This window comes from Epinephelus lanceolatus, chromosome 8 (assembly GCF_041903045.1).
Source record: "Epinephelus lanceolatus isolate andai-2023 chromosome 8, ASM4190304v1, whole genome shotgun sequence".
Taxonomy (NCBI): domain Eukaryota; kingdom Metazoa; phylum Chordata; class Actinopteri; order Perciformes; family Serranidae; genus Epinephelus; species Epinephelus lanceolatus.
The window spans coordinates 19,908,165-19,934,835 of record NC_135741.1 but is presented as its reverse complement, the minus strand read 5'-3'; the positions used below and the strand labels follow the sequence as shown (position 1 = coordinate 19,934,835).

The following is a 26,671-nucleotide window of genomic DNA, read 5'->3' as shown; positions in this document are numbered from 1 at the left end:
TGTAAAGGGATGAACATCTACAGAAAGTACTTGTAATTCATTACACAAAAAAAGGGAAAATACTGGAGCTGATGGTACTTATGGGTTATTGTGTGGTGGTTTTATCGGTCGGGCCCATCTGAGATCAAATTGGTCTGTATGTGGCCCATGAACTAAAGTGAGTATGACACCCCTGCTATAAATGAACTACACTACAGTCGCATGTCTTAACATCGCCCCCACAGCAAAACTGTAAAGCCATGTTCAGCATGATGACATTCTGTAGTCTCATATAGCCACTTTTTAGCAACCGCCTTTCTTAAGACACATAAAAGCTTCAAAATTCACGAGTGGAGTCTTTACTGATGTATTTTATGTCATAGAACAAAACGTGAAAGACCTTAATTCATCTAACCAAAACCCATTCAAAAAACCCACTGACTTCGAGAACTAGGGAACCAGGAGTGGTAAAATGCTAACTCATTTCTGGGTTGTAGGACTCACTACTGGGGCACTCTGTTACAAGGTGGTCTATGTGTGATTTAAGTAAAGTGAAAAAAAGTCATTAAATCTAAACAGGAACAACCAAAAACATTGTGAAATTAATTTATTTAACGATTCATAACAGAAATTGAGTTGACTCCAATTAGACACAGGTTTTTGATCAACTGAATGGATGACCTTCACATTTTGCTGATGTCATATTTCCCCAAAGTCTTACTCACATGTTGTGAAACTTATTACTCAAAGGTCCACATCTGATTTTTATTCAGGGTCAGAAGTCCAGAAGGATTGCTGAAACAACATTCAATCAACTCACTTATAACTTTTAATAATGGACTATTCTGCAAAGATCGCCCTACTCTGCCGATCGGTAGGCTACTTCTTGTTGTAATTCTATGATTGGGCCAGCACAATATGGAGGCATATACAACTCAGAGAATTTAGATTTATTCTTACAGCTACAATTACATTAATTGTGGAAAATAGTGCAGGTTAATTAAGAGCTGATATCAGAATCTCCGCTGGAATGTTAACGTGTGAACTCAGCAGCAACAACACAACAATCTCTGGCATTTAAGGTCGCCTTGACAACAGTGTCAACAATAGGGAATTAAGCCACATTAAAACCACATTCATCTGGGGATAATATCACTGTGAATGATCTGCAGCTGCACTAAATATTTCACGTCACTAATAATTTATTGATCAAGAGAATGTTTATTTCACAATAGAAAACATTTCACTTAACATCAAATTATATTCATGACAGGAGGTATCGGGTGGGTCCGTATTGACTTGCCCATTCAGTCCAGACTTTGAGATACAATATTGATAATATAGATATTATACTTTTACAATTTCTGCCTTATCTGTGGCATTATAAGTCCTTATAAAATGCTTTATGTGTTATGTGTATTGTTATAAAGCATTATGAGTGCTCATATCTATAACTATACAGTGCTATAGGGATCTTTGGCATGTTGAAAAGCTCTAGTATGCAAATATTAATGAAACGTGTCTTTACTGGTTGCAGACTTATCTCTCTGTCCACACCCTTTTTTCTCACTTTTCTCACTTTCCCTCCTACCTCCATATTTTTTTCTCTTTTTCACACAATCAGCGTTGACAGTTTAACAACAGAGAGAACCGCTCTCGCATTTCTCCGCGGCAGATGTGTCAATGTCCCATAATGATGAAAGGTGGCATTCCATAGAACCTCACAGAGACAGGAAGTGCCGCTCAGAGGCCACAGGAAACAGGAAGTACCCAAGGATGAGCTGTACAAGTCACTTACAGTTACTCATGATGAGATGTAGGAAGTTGTCAGAGGATGAGGTATGAGGGTGTACGCAAATGCAGAAATGAAAAAGAACATAAGAGGAAAAAAAAAATCAGATTGAAATCTTAGGCAAGATAAAGACGTGTGTGTGTGTGTGTGTGTGTGTGTTGACAAGCAGCGTAACAGGTGTGGAGAGAGGGAGAGGTGCTGAGAGAGAGTCTATAACTAGTTTTTGTTGAAAGGTCAAAGTCAGGCCTCGGATTTGAAATTGAAATGAAGTGTTGGTTTGGCACCGTTCCCACCTCAGTACTCTATGGAAAGAGAGTGTGTATGTATGTGCGTGCGCACATGTGTGTGTCTGAGGCACAACAGCACCTGTGTACACATTTATTTCCCATTTCCTACAGTTTGATATACAGTACTGTGTGTTTGGATTTGTTATACAAGTATATTGTGATTTTTCTGTACAGACCGTTTTATATATATTTGTTTTTACATTTGAAGTTTCTTTAGAGGTTTTAGAATGAAGCTTCGAATCTTAGTCATCATATTTCATGATGTCATTACCCTAAACAAATAAATCCAGCACCACTTGTCTTGGATCTAATGTGCATGACGAACTAATGCTGAAATAGTAATGACACAGTAGCCAGCAGCTACCTTTTTATAGTTTTGAGACTTTCCATCTGATGAATGTCAAGCTGAGAATGGTGACTGACACATCCAAGTTTTTTTGTATAGCATTTGTATATGTACATGCAGGACTAGTGGATGTGAAGTCTGTCACACCAGGATCACACTGGACACGGAGCGCTGTGAAGTGCGCCGAATTTCTGTGGAGCGCTGCCTGCTTGTTTTCGGTCCCTATGTTAAGCTACTACGCCAAGTGCCCAAGCCAGCTTGCTATTTGAAGCGATAGTTTCGGCGTCTGGTTTATTTTTTCGTGAGCTACGAGCGAACCTGGCAGGAAAACACACTGAAAATGTAAACGATATAAAGGCTATATTAGATATTATATAAATTATCTGATTACGATAAATGTTATAATCTACATATTTGTAAGTTGTGTATAAACAGAGATCGAGAGAGACGAGCAGAGCCACACACACCCACACACACAATCACAAACACACTAGCAGACAGAAACAGGTCTCTACATCTGTTTAGGACAGAGCAGAGGAACAGAATCTCTCACTGACCGGAGCAGAGAAATGCAATTCTGGTGTGAATGCCCAGGCGACTGCTGATGGGCAATTGCGCAACAATTAACAAATCGGGGCGCTTCTGTGTCCAGTGTGAATGTGGCGCGAGAATAAATAAGTCATGTGCCTGTGATATGTCGACTAATAATGGAGCTGATGTAAGTATCATCTGCCATTAACAGGAACAAGGAACTGGTTCGTAAAGATCGCAAGCAGAGGTGACAGTTTTTTTTATCTTGAAGGTTAATGTTGGTGTATTTCTTTCATTTTGAGTCTTTATTTAAAGGAGTGTAGACTGTCTCTGCTACACTGTGCTCAATGAAGCTGAGTAAAATTTGTAAAGGCTGCTTCAAATCCTCAAAAGTTCACACTGGACAGTTTGAATTCATATAAAATCCACATCATTCTCACATTTTACAAAGAAGTTTTCTGCTCTTTCCTCTTTGTGTCAACTTTTATCACCTGGTAATTGAAAGGCAGCCTCCTCCTCCTCCTCCTCCTTCTTCTTCTTCTCCTTGATGACGCTGCCTTTGTCATGTAGACAGAGATCAACAGTGACAGGATCAAACTGAATGAGAGGATAATTTCCATAAAATGAATATTTACACAAACACATTTTTATGAATTTCACACCAGAATTTGACAATTACTCACTAACGACATGTCTCAATTATTATATCTTTCAGAGAGCCTCTCCAGCTTGACTGTGGGAACCCAGTCTGTGAATGACAGCGCTGCTGATAACTGGGACAACCGAGGGAGGCTGAGGTGCAGTTGAAGCAGTGGATGGATGGCACAGGGTGAATCGGGGAAGTGGGGGGAATGGCTGCCTGCCAGATCCCAGCGCCAGGTGCAGAATGTAGGGTAGAGAAGTGTCCTTCCTCAGCTTCCCCGTGGAGGGCACCAGCCCATACCAAACATCCACTGTCCCAGTACCCTCTACTGCTGCTCGGCCACTTTTCCTCCCCACTCACCTCAGCTGTTTCTCGAACCTCGCCCTCAATTGCTCCCTGTTTCTCCCCCAGTAGAAAACAACTCTGCGCCAAACAGAAGACAGAGATGTGTGTGTCAATTAAATGGTATGTGCCGTATGCCACAAATCACACACACATGTTCTGCACTCACAAGCAACCCCCCCCTCTTCTTTCTCTCTCTCTATATGTTAGCCACAGAGTTTTATGGCTCGTGTGTGTTGTGACAGTGTGAAAGGCACAGGAAGGAAAGGCTGTGCTTCCTCTGATGCTCCTGCTGCTGTGGACCAGAGGAGATAAGAACACACACACATGGATGCACACACAGCCGAACGCACAAACAATCACAACACAGATCCACGCTGCCTGCACTAACACCCCCTCCCTCTCCACCTCCCCTGCAGATCAGCTTCCACGTGGTTTGGCCTTAATCAACCCCCTGCGCATCCCCCCCTCCACCTCGCACATTTCGGTTTGTTCTCATCTCAACAATTTACACTCCCCAGCCCAACTCAAAGTGTTTGAATTGGCGGTGCTAGACGAACGCTGGGGGCTGTTAATTTCAAACAGGCAAATAATCATTGCTCAAATTAACACTGAACTATTCCGGTTAGTGATACAAAGCTGCTGCTCTGCCATAACATACCAGTGGTAAACATAAAGACGCGTCCTCTATCCTTTCATCGCTTTATTACATGCATATAATAACGGTAGAAATGAAGAACTTCCTGGAAAAGTGTATATGCCGTGCTTTCCAGGGTGAGACTGCTGCTGAGAGTGTGTGTCTGTGTTATTTTCTGTGTGTGTGTATGTGTGTGTGTGTGTGTGCACGCCCGCTGACGTAAGCCCCTCTATCTGATGATGCCCTTCTAATCCCCACAGTGATGTGTCATGAATATGGAGTTTAAGACTCAAATCCCCAGGGATACACAGGCTATAGATAGCTTGCTCCTTCCACACATACACATACGCACAAAAAGGCACACACCTTCAGCAGCAGTCCCACTCAGAGCGTAACACACCGCTGCTGACCCTTGTGACGTTGCAGGGGCAGAGCGGGGAGAAGCCAGAAAGAGGTGATTAAGATGAAAGTAACAGAGTCAGAAGAATTTCAGTGGACAGAGGAAATAACTGAGGAATGCAGAAAATAAAGAAAGTGCTTATGGAGCTGCTGATTAGATTGAACGAATAACAACTGGAGTCTTATTTTTGTAGCTTCAGCCCATCATTCCCAGTGGGATTAATAGCAATGTAGTCACCATGTTAATAGTTGATTTCCTGTCTGGCAGTTAATATTTTTACTACAATTTTCCCAATGAAGTTGCAATGAAAACTGTAATTGCTGCCTGAGTTGTACTCAGTCCTGAGTGAAAGGAGCGCAACATTTATGAGTCACAGGGAGGTGATCTGGGTGTAAAGCACAATCGTTTGACGCTAGAGTTTGCATCCAGACCCCTGTCTGTGGTTAGGTTTAGGCAACAAAGCACTTTGGTTAAGGTTGAGGAAATATCATGGTTTTGGTTAAATGTTAATAAGCACGTTGTGTCTTATTGCATCAAACCAGACTGCAATTGTTTCTCTACTTTAACCAAGTACTGCCAGTGCCTCAACATAACCATACAAGTTTAATAATGCTGAAGCCATTATGAGCAATCATCTGTTGTCAGTGACAAAATGGGAGCAACAATTTTTGAAAAGGGTTCAGTGAGCAATACACTGAAATGGCAAAAGTGCTTGGTTTTGCCACTGACAGGCTCAGATTGTTATATAAGTGCCTGACAACATTATGGAAAGGACCCTACAGAAAAATAAAATGTTTTTCTTTACCATTCATTTGATCCCATCTGTTTTTTCATGTCTTGCTGCAACACTTCTTCTTGAGCGAGATTTGGTTAGACACAATGTCAAACAGACTGGATAAAATAAAATGTAAAAAAAATGTTCTTGTTATCTGTAGGATCCTTTCCACAAAGTTGTCAGACACTTGTAATAACAATCTGAGCCTGTCAGTGGCAAATGCTTTTAGTAGACGTACATTGGTGGTGCAATAGGATTATATTGCAGCCTGTTTCCCAGCTGTCATTTGTAGCGCTCTTTTAATACTGGACCAGTTTCAAAAATTGTTGTCTCCATTAGTGACTAAAGCCCCATTTCCACGGAGCAGTATGGTACAGTTCAGTTCGGTACGCTTTTTTTCCATTTGCACTGTGAAAAGTTGTGGATGGTACCAATGGCATTGCTCTGTACCGTCCCAATTTTTGGTCCCCCCTCTGTTGGGGTACCTAGCACACAGATCTGGTACTAAAAGGTGGAGCTGTGAACACTGCAGTCTGATTGGTCACTAGCAGACGGTCACTCTGCTCAGGGCTGAGTTGTGGCTGGTTTGAGGCTCATGTAACCACTGTTCATACTGTGGAGAGTTTTATTACTGTAAGTATAAAATGAAAGGATGTTTTGCTGCCTCTCGCAGAAGCTGGAGTCTGAGTAAAGAATAACTCAATTCACTGGGCCGACTGCCGGCAACTTTTAAGGTGGAACGTTAACTTGTAATGTTACTTGATTCACATTGTCTGAGTTGACGACGGTTATGTGAACTGCATATATTCTAATCCTCACTCGGAGGGAAAAAAAAAGCATGGTGAAGCGTCGTTCCTGTGAGCTCCAGCAACACTAAACCCCTGAGCTTACCTGAGAAGGATTAAATGCACAAACACGCTATTTTTAAATATTCCATGGAGAGAGAGTGACAACAACCCGCCCACATTTAAGGGTACTGTCTGTGGTAGAAACGCTAGGGTCTAGGTACTATGTCTGAGGGGTAGTCTTGGTTCCAAAGGTACCATACCGAAAGTGTTTGGTGGAAATGAGGCTTTAGACACAAAAACATGAGAGAATAAGTTCCAGGTTGAAAAATACCAAAGTTTCCCTTGAATAGAAAGCATAATCCAATGTGCATTATGTATCCTTCAGAATGATCTTGCTGTTGCAAATTAGCTGTATATAAATGTAATTTGTAGAAGACAGGGTTAGGGAACAAACAACAGTTTTTAAATAAATCTCTATGGTTTGCTAGTTGGAAGAAGAAAATAAAGGTGGACAGTAAACGATTTTCCCAAACTGTCTATTGTGAGCATCCATCACTGTTTACAGACAAACTTTAACTTTGACCAATGATTATATACTATGTTACTGTAGCTGTGCACACTTATAAAGGGAGCATTGCATATTTTTCAGGTGCACTCGCTTTGGGTTTTACCTGCACATGAGGTGGTTTAGCTAGTCTGGCTAAACTTCCAGCGTCTTGTTTTATTGTTGGCCATTTGTGTTTTTTTCCATTGGACTTTGTTGTGGCTATGTTGCCGCATCCCAGCAACTCAGAAGTTACTTTTGCCAGTCCAGTGTTACCATAACCGATATAAAAGATGACCGCCCTGCTATTAAAATTACACCCAAGCTGCAATAAACCTAAATTATCTTCAAATATTAAATGGAGCACTATCCAAACTGAACGGTACCATCCATCATGTGATTACCATTAAGTTGCAATTAAACCATTTATGTCACAAATAGCTGAAATTACCAGCTTGTGTAAATTTGCCTGTGTGTGCCTGTGTATGAATGTGTGGTATGAACTGGTATGTAGGCTAAGAGGTCCTGGAAGCTCTTTATCTTTTATTGAAAGCCGTAATCTGGAAGTGTGGTTTCTCAGGTTATTGTGGCCTGGAACACACACACACACAGAGTACTGCGTACTGTAGGTGATAAAAGACATAATGTAAGTATAATCGCACTCTCTGCCTTACCCTGACACACAAACACACACACACAAATGTATCCCACCACGCCCCAAAAGCTTGCCAACCCATATGGCTTGGGGATAATAAACCGAACAGCCAGCAACACGTCTCCTGTGCTCCCGAGCCAGGCAAGCCAAAGGAATGCACATCTCTCCAGTTCACTCCCCTTTATCTGCGCTTTTCTCTTTTTTCTTTCTCCCTCGTCTGTCTGTTTGTCATTCTCTGTCTTTTCCTGCTCGACTCTGAGGCATTGAGTGAAGGACCCTCTTTTTAAAGTGAAGGGGTATGTGTCTGAGTGTATGTTGGCATCCGAGTGTGTGTTTGTGTGTTCGAGGTGTGCCAAAGAAACCAGTCTGACAAGTCTGCGAGGAGCTTGCCCTTGGGATGGAGGGAAGAGGGGAAGGGAAGAGAGGGGAAGTGAGATGGAAAAAGGGAGGGAGTGTGAGGATGAAATGAAAGGGAAAATAAACAGTTATGTGAAGGAGAGAGGGGAAAGGGGAGAGATGGGTTTAGGAGAAAGTTTCGCTCGGTGGAGTTTACAGCATCTCCCTCCGAATCTCCCAGATGCCAAATGTGAATGTGACCAAACACACTTCTCACCCCACACCTCCCTTGTTTCTTCCTCTGTCATTTCCCCCCTTGCTTCTCTCTTCCCAGGCCTCCCACCTCTCTGTCTCTCTGTGGTGCAGTGGGACATCCAGCGAGGCCTGCGGCAGGAGTGCTAAGCCCAGGCCTGGATTTGGAGCACGGCTGCTCTCGGTTGAGCGGGATCCAGGCCCCCTGAGGGCTGAGGGGTGGGAGCGGAGGGTGGAGGGTAGAGGGGGAGAGTGGAGGTAGGGGAGGAGAGGGAGGAGAGCAGAGGCAGCGAGCAGTACAGTTCTGGATCACCTTCAAAGAGCTCCAATCCCAACGGAGAGACTGGATTCCTCTGTGGAGAGAGGGAGAGGAAAGGGGGAGTGTATGGAGGGAGAGAGAGAGGGAAAGACATGGGAGACATGAGACAAGGGGAAAGTGTGAAAAGAGAAAGGAAAGAAGTGGTTTGGGTTATAACTTCTTCCCCACTCTTTGACTCTCTCCCTCCCTCTTTTTTTTTTCCCTCTCTCTCTGCACGGCGTGCATGCACTTGCCCTTCATACAGCAGGCTATACTGAGATGATCTATCTGTGTGCTGGAGCAAGGAGACATGGGAAATCTGCCCCGCACAAAGGCGTCGTTGTGCCTCCCTGGAGCTTCCTTTAGGGGCCTGCATGTGTGTATGTGTGCCTGTGTTTGTGTGTGACAAGGATGAGTAGGAGTTTACCTTCTCAGGCCCCCCACCCTCCCAAAGATTCTCCTAACACACACACACACACACACACACTCCCAAATGTACCTCCAAAAAGCCAAGGACATTGCCACCTAGGCGTCTCATTCTTGTGCATGTGGTGGATGACTTTCAAGCTCTGCACCTATAAGCCTCTTATAGAACACACCAAAAAAAAGTGTGTGACAATTTAGGAAACCTTGGATTTGTTCAGCTGAAGTTCACGTTTTGTGAATTTGGGGCAAACAGTTCACTTTATGGTTTGTGTACCAGTGTGTGTTTCTGCGTGTGCATCAGTGACAGACCTTCATCCTGAGTCTGGGTCAGCAGTTTGTTTAGCATCAATTAGAGGCTCTGTGTTCCTCAACGCAAGCGTGAAGGGAGAATTAACGTGCAGTGGCACATTCCCACCAGCGCATTATAACACACGGCACCTCAGCTGGAACAGTCCTAGTGCATGTTTGTGCGCACGTGTGTGCATAGGTAAATGATTTCAGCTCAGAAAGTGTTTCACTTTGCTGTTTTTTCTTTCCTCCTCCTCTGTCTTCTTACTTTCCTCTCCTCCTCTCTTTCAAGGACTATGGTCTGACCACAGCCATTTCCCTTCGCCTCGGCTTTGCCTAGCAACACACAGCACATAGTTTCCATAGAACATGCATTTAATGGGAGAGAAGATATATAGATGCTGGAGAAAGTCTCTTGTAAAGACAACTGGGTCTAAAGATTTCTTGCTCTGCTCACAGACAAAGTCTAAGAAAAACACATGTTCAGTGGCTTTAGTGCAGACTTTTTTCTCAAAGGCATGTAGTGGAAGACGATACATGGCACTGAGGCTGAAACGGGGCTAATATCATCCTGACAGCAACATTAAATACAGGCTATGGTTATGATAAATGGAACACCAATGTAATTACTTTGCCTTGTGGTAGTGGGTTATGTTTTTATTGTTATGGCTTTGGTCAACTCTTTACACAGAGAGTAATCATTGTTAAACAGAGTGATTCAAAGTGATCATAATTTGAACCATCCATCCTTTTAAAGCAAGTAAAAGCATGCATTGGCTTGGATTTTTGGCCATAGTGTGACCCGGCCTAATTCAGGCCCTAGCCTCAGCCTGGCCCGACTGCTAAAAATCCCTGAACACAGTATTTTACAGAAGTCAATTTGCCTTGTCGTGACAAAATCATGGAGACAGAAGGAAAGTGCGAAAGTGCTCTCCAAACCAGATTTTCCTGACAACCGTTGGAAAAATTCTGCCTTACCCATTTGATTTTTGTAATATTCTCTTCAATTATCCGTCAAACTTAGCGAGCAAGTTGCAACCTGTTGATGTTGCCGTTACTCCTAGTGTGTGAGAAGACAAGGACACAATCCATGTGTATTGCATTTAGTCTATCATTGTAGGTTTGTTATTAAAACCTTTATTTATTAGTGATATTACGTGCTCAGTGGTATTATTTATATTTTATGTTGAGCCGGAAGATGAAACCAAACTCGGTGCAACTGCCCTCAGGTCCTGTTGGCGTTGGGCCAGGCTCCAACCCGTAAATACCTTCATGTACTGTATGTTTAGACAGAATGATATGGTGGTATTATATTATTATGTTATTAACCACTCTTTCTTTAAGCGAAGTCAGTGTCACACTTGTCAAGTCATTTTTAGGCATCGACACATCCAGACACGTTAATGGAGCCATTGTTTTCTTTGAAGAACCACTTCCAAGAAAGATATGCATCATTCATGATCATTCAACATTATTATGTTAGAGTGATTAGAACATGCCTAACCCTCTTAGGGATTATTGGATTGAATTCATGCCAGAAAATGTACCACACACAGGCACAGCGTCGCCAGAATCCTTCAGTTTGGTTGTATTCATGTTGCTTTTTTCCCTTACTTTGATTACACCCTCTGCATAAATATGGAATACGGTTTCATTTCATTTGTGTCTTTTTTATGCTCTTTGATGGGGGATGGGATGTCAGTGGGCCTCTGCCAGGAGGAAGGTTTCCTGGCTTTGCCAAGGTATGCCCTCCTCCCTCTGTCTCATGTGGAGCGAGGCTCTATACTCGCTTGTAAATAGTGAGATAAGTGTGGTTTACCCGTAGCTAGGGTGTAAGGTGCACTCAGCACCGCCCTGACATGTCTGTGCCAAAGCCCAACAGGGGTGTAATTACCTGAGACTGGGTCAGCACTTTATCCTGGGTAAAAATACCTGCCTACTTATAGAAGGGGAATAGAGAGGGCAGCTCCATGCAAGGGGAAGCCTGTCTTCACACATTCAGCCAACTGCTCCTCTATGTTGGGCAACGCTCTGGTAGTTTCTCCACTACTCCTTTAGAAGACTCAAATAACATTACTTAACAATCTGTCATGGGGACTCCCAGACAAAACCTTTCCATCTTCTTCCTCTGCTTTACATGGCTGCGGCGGACTGACCTACAAAACACTTTTACACGCGTCCAATATTCCACTCTCTGCCTCCAACTGCAGCCGACTTTCAGTCCAGTACCTTTCCGCACTCTCTGTATTCCCCTACTCCGCCCCTTTCACACCACATCTGTCTCTCTGCCCTCCGAGTCAAGGACGGAGAGGGCCAAGCAGACGTGCAGAGGACAGCTCTGCACCAATCAGGAGGCGGAGGGAGCTTGTGTCAATTAAATGGTATGTGCTTATGCCGCAAATCACAGACACATGTTCCCTTCTCCCCTCCCACCCTGTGGCTGTTGCCTCTCTTCTCCACCACCTAATGCAGCGTAATCATCCTCATTACCTAATGAGACCCTACTGTACACACAAACTCTCCGTTCTCTCTCCCCTCTGTGTAAAGAGCAGCCACATGCTCACACAAAATGGTACAGTAAATGCAATAAACAACCATCTGAACCTCTACCACACTATCAACAGAGGGGCTCTCACTGCCACAACACTGTAAAGCCTCTAATGCCACAGTAATACTATTGTAGTGTGTATTATCAACAGGACAGTGAGCACTGAATTAGGCTGGCAGCTGGGGAGGGGAGAAACCCCTCATTAGCTCCCTTCAATGTATCTACTTCCTCTAATCTCTTACAATAACATAATCTCTTTAAAAGTGCTGCAGCTTAAGTCCAATCTGCCTAAAACCTGACACGTGATTGAGGTCAATCCTCAGTAAACCCCAAACTGTGGGGTCCCAAGAACTCCACAAGCCGCCCCCACCCATCTAGTACAGTATGTGCAGGTATTGCGTTTATGCTTTGCACCGTGCAGAGTGCTGCACAGAATGTACGCACTGTATGTCTCTCCCCCGACTCACGCACTTATCTCCTTCCACCGCCAACCGTATGCTTTCAGTCAGACGGAGCCCGGCCTGCCGCCTGCCTCTGATCCCAGAGCAGTTTGTATCCTTTTCACAGCCTCTGTTCTATCTAACCCTGGTAGTAGAGCGCCGTTCTGCTCTTTTTATTTTTTGATGTTTTTCCATAGTGTCTCTTGCCTCCAAACCACTTACAGATGTTGGCAGTGGGGAGCGTTGTGGCAACTCCAAACGAGGAAATCTAAATAGAGATCAGGCTGTAAAATAAAAAAGAAGGCCCGGAGAAAGAGAAAACAAGGGGAAAGCAAGAGAGAAAATGCAAGAATGGGGTGAATGAGTGAGAGGGAGAGCAGAGAGCAGTCAGCGAGCATTAGTGTAGAATTAGTAAAGAGGGAAGAAAATATATAATTTCTGGGCATGTGAGAGCAGTAATGTGATTTGAGGGTAGCTTTTTTTGTGTCTTGGATTCAAACTCTTCATTTTGGTGTTTGACTCCAGAGCTGCATCCTCTGATTTGTTTCCCAAACAACAGACAAATATAGGCAGGGATAAATACAAAAGTCTGGTGTGATGTCTGTGAGCTGGAGGAGGAAGATACAGTTAGAATAAAATCATCTGTGGCCAAAAAAGGCACCTACTGTAACAGGAAACCCCTTTTCTACTGCAGCTACTGCAACTTTTCAATAGCTGATAATGAAGCCTCTTAAAATTCTATATGGTTCAAAACCACAACTTCATATTCACTTTTCCAGTAAGGGCTCCCTTGGCAGGTTTTTATATTACATAGCAGGCTACAGCATATAGGAATAACGCCCACCAGTTGGAATCTACCAAGGCCTACTGGAAAACAGTTTGGCTGGGTCGAAGGTACACTTGGCCTGCCTCTGTGGTGGTAGCGCTGTGTTACCTCCCTCCACCTGTTTTACAGGAAGTAGCCTTGTCCCGGTGGATCAGAGAGGAAATGTGTTGAAATGCCACATCCTGCTCTGAGCTCAGAGTCAGAGTTCACTACAGCTAATGCTTATTATGTCCAGACACCTCCTATGGAGAGTGGGAGAGAAGTGGCGGCACGTTTGCAGTCATGCCGCTTCCTGCGCGGTGATTGTAAAGATGAGTGACCTGTCTCTCCCATCTCTCCTCTCCCTCCATCCTCTTCCTCTCTCCCCCCCTGCACTTTATTTATTAATGGATCCATTCAATTATTTACTTCACATCTTAGGGCGACAACAGGCCAGAGCACAGTACACAGGGTGGAGATGATACAGCACGCCAACAGTGCTCGTGCAGGACAGTAGACAGGTGCTCGGTGGAGTTAATTGGCTGGTGGTATTTGCATCTGTACTGTGTCGGTGGTTAGAAAGTAATGTTTATAGATGTTGTTACCGAGATCATTGGATTTGTTAGTTTGATTGAGGTTTTCATTCCAATTATTTGTTTAATATGAAATGTCAGAAACAATGTGTTCAGGGAATATTGGAAACATCCACGGTGACTTTTTCAAATTGCAACAGTCAAAAACTCAAAGATCTGACTGAGACCCTGAGGAGACTGTCCGCAGACCGCCTGTCACTCAAAGCAGCCACGCCCTTAAGCTTTTACTCACATGACAGTTTTTTCCATGCGATTTATTTACTTGTCAGTATATTTTTTCTGACTGTTGTTTCAGTCGTGAGTGTTTTGTCACAGAATAGGAATAGTACATGGCAAAAAAGCGACGTCAAATTTTTCCTCTTTTTTTTTTTTTTTTTTTTTTTTTTTGGAACAAGGTCAAGGCTTTTTTGGAGCTTTTGCACCACCTATAAAGACATCAACCAATCACGCAGCACCCATACTTACAGTGATTATAAAACAACAACAGAGAAACTTTGTTGTCTGAACCAAGATGGCAATCCTTCCAATCTTACCTTTCACAATAAAAGCTGTAGGCATAAACACTGTGTAACATTTTGCTAGCATTTCGCCAAAAGGAACCTCAGTAGAATTGCTTACAGTAGCTTAGGCTACGCAACGACTTACCTCAGACAGAGTGCCAGATACTGTTCTGGGTCAATAAGATCCAGGTAGTTGTCTCAAATTCCCATCTCTGCCAGTGACTGTGTTCGCATCAAAACCTTTTATTGAACAGCTGCGCTGCAACTGTCGCAGATCAGCATCCGATATAAATAGTTTTGATTAAAAATACTTGCAGGGGAGTATTTCGCATCTTTGTGTCGTTTATTCATCACGCCCCTGCTGTAAAAATGCTGTATACATAATTTGAAGTCTTAATAACATTTAAACAGGTGAGTTATATGAAAATTCACCCCCTGTAGGCTATAGTTGACATGAACAATGAAATTAGCTATAGAGACTAAAATTCTCTTTTTGTACCAGGCTGTAAACATGTATTTCTGCTCTAAAGTTGGGTATTTTGACACGGCTGTCTCTGAGGACTGGCTTGCTTTTAAAGCTAGCTTCAAGTGGCCATTAGGCGGAATTTATACTTCTGCATTGAACTGACGCCGTACCTACAGCGTAGGCTCTGCATCAACATGGAGCCAACATCGTAGCCTGACGTGCACCTCCCCAGAAATGTAACTACACTCTGCAGCAACACAGACCTCCTGTCTATTTTTGTACTCTGAAACCATTTCCCTCAGTGGAAACAAAGCTTTTATTTACTTTAATTTCACAGATAAGAAACAATAAATTGTGAAGACAGTAAAGCCTCCACAAAAAAAAAACATTTTAGTAGTGTGTAATTTATACTTTGAGATGGCTTCATATGAGTTTAGGAAATCTCTGCTCATTGCAAGGCTAATTTATACAATGTAAAATGCCATCAGCTTGTTCTAATAACGTTAGCATGTTGTATTTGTTTGGAGAACGTGTTTAGTATAAGACAGTTGTTTTGTCAGTGAACCTTGTGAGTTGCAATGGAGCCAAGTTATGTACCATTACCTTTGTTAAATGTTGCTGTTGTCCCTGGCCTCATATGAGAAGAGGAAAAGATCACTAGCTGCTACAATGTAAAATGCAGTAGGCTTGTGCTAATAACGTTAGCATGTTGTGTTCGGAAAATGTGTCCGAGTTATAGTGAAGCTGATTTGTGTATTTGTGTTTGGAATTGTCTCTATTAAGCCATGTTTAATGTGTGTTTAATGTGTGTTTAGAATCAACTAAACTTTACAGCACTTCACAGAAACCTCACCGCGGACTAGTGTTTGGAGGTGTAACTGCAGAGTGACACAGACACACCACCACACAAGTATAAATGCTCACGATGTGCGTAGGGTTTGCCGCACAAGTAGCCTATAAATCCCGCTTGAAGGTTGCTGCTTGATCAGAAATCATAATAATATAACATACTATAGTATAGCACTCACAGTATTATGAGTACTTTTACTTGAACTAACTAATTGAACTAACTAACTGATTAAGTACTTTTATACTGCAGTATTGCTGCTTTTACTTAAGTAAAGAATCTGAATACTTCCTTCACCACTGATTTTCAGTGGAAGTCAGCAGTGCTTAAATGAAAACAAACGCCTTTCACATGTCCTCATGAAATATGGTCTGTATACCTTTAAACGTCTGGGGGGGGGGTCATTATAACGTCCTGTTTGCAGTAGAGGTTGATGGTTCAAACGTATCATTGACCGCTCGGTGTCTGCTCTTATCTTCTCCCTCTGGCCTTATCCTCGCAGCGGCCAGACATGGATCAATCCCACCCGGAATTGGGTTTCACATCCCGGAAGCAGAGATGTACACATGGGTCACTTTCATTGACTCACTGCGGCCATGGCCATAGGTATCCATCATACAGACCATTGACTGGTTGTGACCATGAAGGTACAAATTCATCACAAAGAGATGCTGCGGTGGACGAGGTCAGCGGAAAGCAGCGGCTACTTCTCGTCTGCAACCGTGTGGAAATAGAGCCTTTTGAGATGTTATCATTAACGGTGATGTAATTTCAGAATTACATGAATATCCAGTTTTAAAAAGAGTTACTGGCAAGCGTTTGTTACACTGAAATTATATTTTACGGCAAACTTTAAATTCAAGTTCAGGTCAGAGTGTGTTTGTGTGTGTGTGTGTGTGTGTGTGTGTGTGTGTGTGTAATGGCCACACACTGTACTGCAAGAAAATAGACTCATGTTCACCTGTTTGTTTCAATCTGTGTGTTGTTAGTCAAAGAAGAAATCCGATTGCTTGTGTAATTATTTAGGAGTGTGAATCTGAGTGTTTGTGTTGGCTAAAGATGAATAACAGACGCGGTGATGCCATCTTGATCTGAACTCCAGACAGGGGCCGGGCTCGGCTGAGGATTGAAGGAGGGAAGATGAGGGGACGGATGGAGCGCGAGATGAGGGAGAGACGAGGAGGAGAAGATGGTGAAGATTGATTGCCATTGACTCGAGTCCAGCGTGCTGACAACTGTGAGATTCCAACAGGCAGAGTGAAACACATGCACACACACCTCTGAGATATGGTGAATAGTTGGAAAACATTAGCATACGCTTTCAACGCCAAGTGGAGTCTGACAACGCTGAGAAGTAAAACACAAATAGACAAAGACTAATTAGAGAAACATAATTCTTTCATCCCCTATTCTCATTGTGTTTACATTGGTAGGCGAACACTAGCACACACACACACACACACACACACACACACACATACACACTCTGAAAAACCCTCTCAGTAACTGGTTAATGTTCTTTAGTGTGTGTGCGTCCCTTGGGGAAAGCCTGCTTTAATTCCCTGGGAAATCATTGTGATTTAGAGTAGCAGGGAAGTCACTTCCAATGAAAGTCAATGGACTGCTGGTGTGGCAGTGTGCTGGACTGCTTGTGTGTGTGGATATGTAAGTGTGTGGAATTTTATCTAAATGTAATTAAATCAACATGACAACGCAGACGGAGTTCAAACCATATATATCGCTGGTGGTAATTAAAATAATCACGTACGTCCCTGTGAATGGAGTAAATACAGTAGACTAAGAAAAATCATCTCACGTTCTTTCACAAATTATGCAAGATGCAAATGAGTTCATGGTGTTTCAGGTCTGAGTGTATAGAGCATGTAAGAAACGTGCACATCAGAGGCTTTGAAATACCTGCAGCAGGGCTGAAACTAATGCTTGGAGAGTTCCTATAAGCCGCTGACCTGCTGGAGCCATGACTGGAGCTTAGAAAGGTCCAGTGCGATGAGCAGAAGCAGGCCAGGTTTTGGGGGCTGCTGTGCCTGCGCTCTTCACTGCTGCTGCTGCTGCTGCTGATGCAAGGAGCTGGAACTGGAAGCTGGCAGAGCAGGCTGAATGCAGATAGGATCTCTGTGGGGGGGCGTGAATGTGTGATCGGAGACTAAAATCATTACAGTACGCCTGGTCACTGTGTCCTTGGCTCTTCCGCTGAGCCAAGGCTGATGCTTTCCTCTACTCCCCCCCCCCCCCCCCCCCCCCCCCCCCCTTACTTTGTGTCCCTTTCTTTTTTACAATTCCCCACTATCCATTCCTCTACACAGCTCCACACATCAGCGGTCCACAACAAAAACACCTGCACAAAATTTGTAAAATCCCTCCTGCAGGTTAGAGTCTTTTATACTAAAAATAGTTGTCACCTCTGCACACATGATTCATAAAGGTCAGAGATGAGGCAGTAATGCAACAACATATCACACAAATTCCCCTTAATGAATTACCTCCTGTGCATTGATTCATGAATCAAGATTGTCAATACATTATTGGATTCACTTTTTCACCAAGTGGTTCGATATTCATTTATTGCTTTTACAGATTTATCATAAAGGACGCGTGACTAAGATTAGAGCCTCTTTTGTGACATAGCTCACAATCAGACAGCTTTTTAAACATGATTGTTTGGTTGTTTCTCGTGATCTCTTCAAGGCTCTCGCTCTTTGGGTCCTGTGCATCCAGCTGACGTGTGTGAAGGTCTGAAGTCATAACCACACCATATGATAATGTACATAACACACAAAGCCTGGTTGAATCGCTCACACTGCAGCTTTTATATAAAATCTGAGGAGGAAAGGTGAAAACAATCCCCTATAGACAACTAAAGGCAGTTGTTTTTGTTATTTTTGGGGGGTTATTATCATAACTGTAAATATAGCCTAGGCCTCTTTTTCCCGGTTCACCCCAGCTGCACTCATGCCCCCAGGCTGCAGTGGCTGTCCAGAGAGAGGCAGAGAGAGAGAGAGAGAGAGAGAGAGAGAGAGGGAGAGAGAGAGAGAGAGAGGGAGAGGGAAGGAGAATGTAAACTAGACTCGCCTTCCTTGGGTCTCATTGGTTGATTCTCTGCCTAGCGGTTTTGTCCTTGAGAATGTGCAGACACGGGGCAGATAATGTTCTGACACCAGAAACTCTAGACCGGGACCAGATCAACACTTACTCCTCTCTGCTTCTTCTACTTCTCTGCTCCTATACTGTCATACTATTCCGGACATGCAGATGGAAGAATGTTGATATTTTTGCGTTTGGAAAAATGTGCCATATGTAAAGCAAATCTAGTAGACACTCCTGAACTTTACATTTTGCGCGCATTCTTTGCATGTAGCCATGATTAAAACAGGAGAATACGGTCGCCTGCAAGCGTGTTGACACATGGCAATCATAAATTCCATTAATGTGAAGCATAAAAATATCACACCCGCAGGCGCGCGCAAGGGATTATTTTGAAGCTGGCTCTGCGCATCACGCGACTTTTTTTAAAGACTCAAATTGTGTAACAACCAGCCGGATTGAGCCTTGTGGTGCATTTAAAGACACGCAGCTCCCAAAAAATCCAAAATAATTTTACCACTTAATTTAAATGTGTGGTTTTTATCTCCTCCCCGGTATGTTGCAAGGTCAAAGATCTCCTTTTACCGTGCGCTCTGGTGACGGCGGGGTTTCTGCAGAAGTCAGCATGGCAGCAGAGGCCAGCAGCATGTATAGGAATCTCCCTGCAGCGCCACACACACACGGCCAGAGCCGGTGATCTAATCACAGTGAGCCGGTGGGCTTTGGTCCAAAAGTTTCCACATTATTCTTAAGTCTGAAAAATAAAATAAAAGGCCAAGGACACATGGCATGCACGCTTTTTAGAAGTCGGTGCAAATAAGTTTTTTGGAGAATAAATATTTCCTATAGCTGTGACTTTATTTTCTTTTTTGGCACAAAGTGCTCTGGCGCTACTATCACTGCAGTGTGTGGGATTATTAATTACTAATATGCTGTTTGTATGACTCACTTTGTTATATCACAGATCTTTCCTATATGGCGGGCAGGAAAAAAAGTCTGAGAGGAAATAATTGCCATTTCAATGACTTTAATAAGCAAAATAGGAAACAATTTCTTCCAAAAACAACCAAAAAATAAGACAAAACAGAAACCAGCCTGAATGGAACAGTTCAAATTTAAGTGTTTTAACTATTATTTATATAAACAGGATTGAAAATTGATCCCCATGACCCCATCATCGCAAAGTACATGGAATAGGTGAAAAAAACAACAACCCGCTGCTGCAGTTTCAGTTCGATTTCAACACAGTTGAATCAGTAACAAACCAAAGATTGTTAAATGCATGACTTTCCAACAATAGTTTCAAATGCAAGCACCATGCTTATTCGATATGATCTGACAAGTTTGTTAATTTAAATCATTAAAATAAAAACTTTAACTATGCATCTGGCCAGCAGAACCAGAATCATCAAATAATAATAAAAACAGACACAAAATAAAAACGTATTACATGACATAAACATTTGTTTTCATTTTGAGAATCTGCACAACCTGAATCCCCTTTTTTACTGACCGGCAGAAAAAAAAATCAGGAAAACATAGGACATTAATAGTCAAACTTTGTATTAAAAAGCTCGCTCTATCTAAATATTAACTCCACATAAAACCCCCTGACAAGAAATATTGTTACAAATATGAATCATTACTATTAGGCCCAGTGATAATATGCTACAGGTGGCCGCCAATCGGAATGAGAGCATTTGTTTGGGTTTGATGTGGCTGGTTAAAGAGTTAATAAGAGGCAGAACAGCACGTCTCTGAATTAGTGGCACACAAGCCACGTTGAATTAAAATGACAGAGAGCATTAACCCACATTGTGTGTGCTAAAACAGCATGTAGAAAACTTGTAACCTCGCCTTAATGCGCCTATTCTGTGCAATCTGGCTCCAATAATATCGTGGCCACATGTTCGCCTCCTCAGCCTCACACGACATGTGTCCAAGTATCCCTCTTCAAACTCTGCACGTAGGCCTATTGTCGAATAATCACACAATATAGTATCATAGTATGTCTTCCTGGAGGGAGGTCTGCACAAACGTCAAAATGAAAACTTGCAAAAAAAAAAAACAAAAAAAAAACAAATCATCATCCAAAAAAGTGCACTTGACACACACAAAAAAAGTTTTGTTGTATTTAAATGCAACAGAAAAAATGCACTCCTTTTTCGATCAACACCCCCAACATGATGGAAAATCATAAAAAAAATCATACAAAATGAAATAAAAACACAACACAAAGAAAGAAAGAAGTTCAAACCAGCCTCCTCAATCTTGTTGTGCAGTTTTGCGGTTGCATAATATTTACAAGCCCAAAGAAACCAACACCATATGATACTGCACCGGCAGTCCTGCTGTTCTGTCCCCGCTGCATTTCTCTAACCCCCCCCCAAAAAAAACTATGGAGAAGCGCAGATCAACAACATGCTCTTAATATACACGAGAAGATGAAAGTACAAAATAGAAATTATCACCGTACATGTCCAGCATGCAGGATTAATATTTAATGCAGATTTTTTGTTTCAATATATATTCGAATATAACCAAGCAGGCAATAAATCAATGAGATGTTGCATAAAATGTCCCCCTCCCGTGACGGGTTAGTAGACAGAAGTTAAATTTGCATAAAGTGGAGTCTTGCTTTTGGAGACTTTTTTTTCCTCAGATTACGGGCCCACTTGTCGAATGTGAGTGTGTGTGTGTGTGTGTGTGTGTGTGTGTGTGTGTGTTTCAGGCTGCGAGGCCAGGCCTGCTCGTGTTGTTTCATAACAATGTCATCATTTTTGGAGAACAAAATTACAAGACAACGGGCCCCGACGCCTCCCCACACTACTTACAGATTATTTCAAAGCTGTAGCCGCAAAGGAAGGAAAGAAAAAAGTTCATCAGCCGATCCTCTTCTTTGAAGAAGAAAAGAAAAAAGTCTCTTCACTACAAGCAACTAATCTACAAAGATGCTGCGACTGATCAGACACTCTACGTTGCTCTTTGTATCTCAGTTGACACGTGGATGGAGAGATGGTTATATATGAGAATACTATTTGATGGATTATTCTTCTAATATGAATATAATTGTTACCGTTATTAGTATAATCATAAACAGTATGGGAGGTGTGGATTATTATTGTTTGCTCATCAGCCAGTCAGTCATTTGTGGAGAAAGGAAAGGTGGGGGTGGAGGGGAGAGTTTGTTGTGGAGGGGGTTCACAAGAAAAGGCTATGACAACTCACATGAAAAACTCTGGTGATGAAGGGTTGTCACTGGTCGAGCCAGCCTCGCGGAACCCGTTATTGGCCCCTGACCCCGTCAGTTTCTCACACTTGAGTTTGTAGGCGTCCCTCTCCCTCGCCAGCCGGCTGATCTCCGCCTTCAGCTGCTCCACCTGGTTGATCAGCTGCGTCTTCTCGTTCTCCAGCACGTGCTTCTGCTGCACCCGCTTGAACCGGCAGGACTGAGCGTAGCCCCGGTTCTTCAGGGTCCTCCGCTTCTGCTTGAGGCGGATGACCTCGTCCTTGGTGAAGCCCCGTAGGTGTCTGTTGAGCTCCCTCACCGACATGGACACCAGCTGGTCGTCGGAGAAGCGGTCCTCCACGTTGAGTCCGCCCCCGGAGCCGTGGTGCCCCCCCGACTGGCTCAGGTGGCCGTGCGGATGGTGGTGATGGTGGTGGCGGTGGTGATGGAGCGACTGGTGGGAGTCTGGGGACACCGGGGACGGGCTGTCGGGGTCCTGGCTGTGGTGGTGGTGGTGCTGGCTGTGTGGGTGGTTGTGTCCGCCCGGGTGCCCGGACAGTTCATCGGCGTGGTGCGGGATGCCCCCAGCGTATGGGTGATGGTGCTGCTGGCCGTGGCCGTGGTGGCTGTGATGGTGGTGCGGCCCCCTGTAGCCCTCGAAAGCGCCTTGCTGCTGCAGCTGCTGCTGGACGTGCGGAGGCGGAGGGTGGCCGTGAGCTGTGGCTCCGATCAGGGCCTCCACTGCGTCCTCTGGGGTCAGGCTTAGCGTCTGCGGGTCTATCTGCTGGTGGTACCCGCTGTTCGGCATCCAGTACAGCTCCTCTAGGTGGCTTTTCTGCTCTGTGGGGCTGAAGCTGGGTGAGGAGGGCACCGAGCTGCAGGGCGTACTGATGGGGGTGGACGACACAGAGCCTTGAGGTTGGAGTCGGTTACACTGGCGCACCCCGTTGCGCTCCAGCCCGGCCAGGCCTTCCTTCTTCACGTCAAACTTCATCAGGTCAAAATCGTTGACATATTCCAGAGCCAGAGGGCTGCTGGGCAGCTCCGGGCCCATGTTCAGCTCTGCACTCATGCTGCTGTCGCGACTCTTGTGCAGATATGCAAAGGTACTTGCGAGCGTTGCAAAAACTGACTTAGTAATCAGCGTGTCTTCTCTCCTTTCTTGTTTCATGCAATAGTTCTTTTGGCTCCTCCACCGCTGTGCACAGACTTGCTGTAGCATGAAACACCGAGTGATCGGTGGAGAAAAAAAAGGAAAATGAAAAAAAGTAGTGGAGGAAAACTTTCACACTAATGCTCTGCGCTCGGTTTGCGTCATGTAGCCTACTTCTGCTGGGATAATCTGGCAGAGAGACCAGGCGGGAGGTAGAAAGCAACGCTTCTCAGTGCAAAAAAACCTCAGTCCATTCAGTAGAAGTGTATTCACACACACACACAAAAAAAAACATAAATAACAATAATAAAAGGAAATACCACGTCTGATCGCTGACACGGGCACCAGTCCTCGTTGCGACTTCTTGGTTGTAAGTCCTTTTGTTTTCACCAGGAAAATAATAGGAGCAAATAAGCAGAGTAAATAGGGCGGTCTGATTTTTCGCTGAGAAGCAGCTTTCCCAGCTCTGCACCGCAGAGATTTAAAGGCTCGCCTCTCTTCCTCTCTCCCACTCTGTGGTATCCAGCAGACTGCGCTTGGAGCCAGCCAGCGCTTTATCCTTATAGCGCACCGTGACGTCGAGCCGAAAGGCTGGATCCGTAGCGCGCAGCTCTCCAATGGGAGCGGGACTCTGCGCTGAAATAGAGGAAGAGAAGGAGGAGGGAAACAGAGGAGAGGAGGGCGCACAATACAGTATTGACAGCTACAGACAGTCAGCTGACCGACTTCCCTAAAAGCAGAAGGTGGGAGGAAAAGTGGAGGAGAGAGAAATGCCTTCACTTCGTGGACACGACTCCGGTGTAACGCACCGCTCCATGTCCTCTCTCAGGACAGTTTGGGAGCTCAGTGGGAGTCATGTGAGGGATTTATATGCTGCAGTGCTGTCATGACACTTTAATGGCACAAACTCCCCAAGAAAAACTTCAATTTAACAAAATGTTGCGCGATAAAAAAACCCAGATTACACAGAATAGGCACATTTCTACCAACAGTTGTATCATGTGTCCAGAAAAATCAGTGTAACTGAACAAACCCAGTGCACATTGCTCCCTTAATTCGCCACAATGTTATTTGCAGAAAGAAAGCTTCACACAACTTGATTTTAAATGGCATTATGTGGTTTAGCAGATCACTTTTCACACCTAATATACACAGTGTTTGCATGCAGTTTCACAAAGTAACCAACCACCAGCAAGGCTGCATTCTCCTGCACAGAAAGGTCGAGGTGATCACCAATTTATAACAGTGTTGAAAAGCTGAATCTTGACCTTTCCTGCAAACAAGGACACATGACTCCTTCGTGTCAGATTTGGAGGTTTAGACTCTAGTAAAGCCCACAGTGGCGAATTATAATATCTAATTCTTTGTGTGTTTGTAATCCTCAGTTGTGACCTTGCTGCACTGAACTTCACAGATTTTAAAGTAATGTAAGATATGATGCGACCACAGCACCCCTGTGTGTGTTTTATGACCCTGTGTTTTAATCATTACGGGTTAAGTGTGTTTTCTCTGGTAAAAAGTAAAGTTGACTTTGACTCCAGAGCCTGTTATTACTCCCGGATTCCCACACCAGGCTCCTCTTGGCTCGGACAGTTTGTTTTACACCGTGCAGCATCACAACAGGGGGATTCACCAGAAAACAGGCTCAAGGCTGCCCCTGCGTGGGCAACGCGTGAACCGATGGTGCTGCAGAGATGCTGCTTGCACCGATTTGCTTTTATTTTGTGCTTGGATTTCTTTTATTATCTCCGCGCTAATGGCTCCTTTTAAAGGTCACATCCTGCAATTATGACTGACAACAATTAATCTCTGTCATTTGAGTCTCGTGAACACTCATTGTCTTGTGTTCAATCCTCTGTCTGACACTCTCTAACAGGTAGTTTGGCCAAAATCAGGATCAGATCCTCCAGGATGTGTGCGCGTAGAATTGATTTGATCTGTTTTTTAATTGCCCTCACCCCCTCTTAAAAAGGAAAATAGAAGTAGTGTGAGCAAATGTCTCGCTTCCCTGCAAAAAGAAACTGCTTGTAAATGAGTCAGTTTGAAGCATCGATCGGATTATCATTTCGTTTCCACCTCATATCCACGGTTGAGTACAGCCGCGACCAGCGCGTATTGATCAGGCTGGATGTAAGAGGAGGCTGCCAAAGATGAGATCCGATAATGAAGGGCTTATTTGTTTGGTTTAAATTCTTAATCAGTCTGAGTTGTGCAGCAGTGATGAACTCTGAATCCAGTCATAAATCACAACCTACTAAGTCCTAATTTGGTTTAGTTTACATTTTATTTTTTAACGCAATTCAGGTTTGGGTATTTTAAGGATGTTTAAGCTTGAATAAAAGTCTGACCTAAATTGCTGTATACTGTAATGAAGGTAAACAAAAAAAGGCCTAAAATATATGAAATTAAACACTTTTATTAACACATTTTTTCATGAAGCATAAATTAAAAACGCACTTATTTCTCATTGTCTTTTATTTTCATTGTTTTTCTGATTAATTATTACTGTTATTTTTATTATCCTTATAAGATTTTACGCGCCTACATCATTATTTTGCACCAGATATAATAATTACAAAGTGTGATTGTATTTCTTCCTCATGTGATTTTTATCTAGAGAGGATGGTGATTTATCCTCAACCTTCCTAACATCTCAAGTTTGTTTACACACTCTACTTTTCCTTTTCCAGCCTCAGAGCGTCTGGACATCACCCCATACTAATGCACTCAAATACAAATTAAAGCCCCTTTTTTAAGTGCACAATCATAAATGTGCAGGCAGCGTTCAAGTTACAGTCATCCTCTTTTTATTCCCTTCAACTGCAGGCGAGCTTCTCAGTTCTCCAACTTCAAAAGCGCCCTGAGCGAGTCGTGCCGTGCCGCTCTGAAACCCCTTCCCAGCGAGGCCGACCCGACGGCAGCCCCATTAGGTCGTAATGCTCTCTAATATAGCCCGAGTCCACCGTCTAATAGATCCAGGCAGGCCTGCCGGCGGCTCTCCCCCTTCGGTAATAACGGGCTGTAATGGAGAGACGAGATGTAAAAAAGCGTCCATGTCAGCAGCATATCGGTGGTTAATGATCTATTAAGTGATCCGTGTGCTTATGGACAGCGAAAAAAAAGTGTTGATGCTTGCTTATTCGCCCCTAATGAGAGTCCCATCCTACGGATTTTAGGAATGAATAACAGAAATAAAATCACCTTTAAAATGATACATTTAACAGTTGACGCATGGAGGCTGCAGTGGCTGCAGAGCTTCCCCACAGCTCACATCTCACACCTGCAACAGGCCCGCTGGTTTCACACAGGAGGCCCATGGTGTTGTCTACAGGAAGAGACACGATTCCCCCTCACAAATATGGATTTGTACTCCGCTCCAGGACCTAACCATGCATGTGCACCTGCTGTCCGGAGGCCGGGATGCGTTGCCAAGAGCGCTTGGATCTGCGTGAGCTCAAACTTCGTCTGCATGGGAGGATGCAGTGACTATGAGGAATACTTTTTTTTTAACAGTCAGAATCAGACTCTGTGTCTCACTCTGAGGGAAACAGTTGGTTTTATTTTGCTCGTCTTTTGGCTGTTTGGCGTGCGTAATGATTAACTCTAATGGTCCCCCACGACTATTCCTGGAAATGCTGCAGAACAAAACGGGAGGTAGCCGAGTTGGAA

The 26,671-nt window shown here is 43.7% G+C and overlaps 1 protein-coding gene and 1 long non-coding RNA gene across 2 annotated transcripts; both read right to left on the bottom strand.

Moving 5' to 3' along the window:
* Window positions 1-1,180: 1,180 nt before the first annotated feature.
* Window positions 1,181-8,796, bottom strand: LOC144464142 (uncharacterized). Its single transcript, XR_013491939.1, has 2 exons — window positions 8,399-8,796; window positions 1,181-4,001 (listed from the first exon to the last, which is right to left on the bottom strand). It is a non-coding gene; the product is annotated as an uncharacterized LOC144464142 (long non-coding RNA).
* A 10,834-nt stretch (window positions 8,797-19,630) lies between these two features.
* Window positions 19,631-25,711, bottom strand: mafba (MAF bZIP transcription factor Ba). The gene has a single exon (XM_033629806.2). It carries the CDS (start codon window positions 23,069-23,071, stop codon window positions 21,845-21,847), a length of 1,227 nt encoding a protein of 408 aa, XP_033485697.1. The 5' UTR covers window positions 23,072-25,711; the 3' UTR covers window positions 19,631-21,844.
* Window positions 25,712-26,671: the final 960 nt, after the last annotated feature.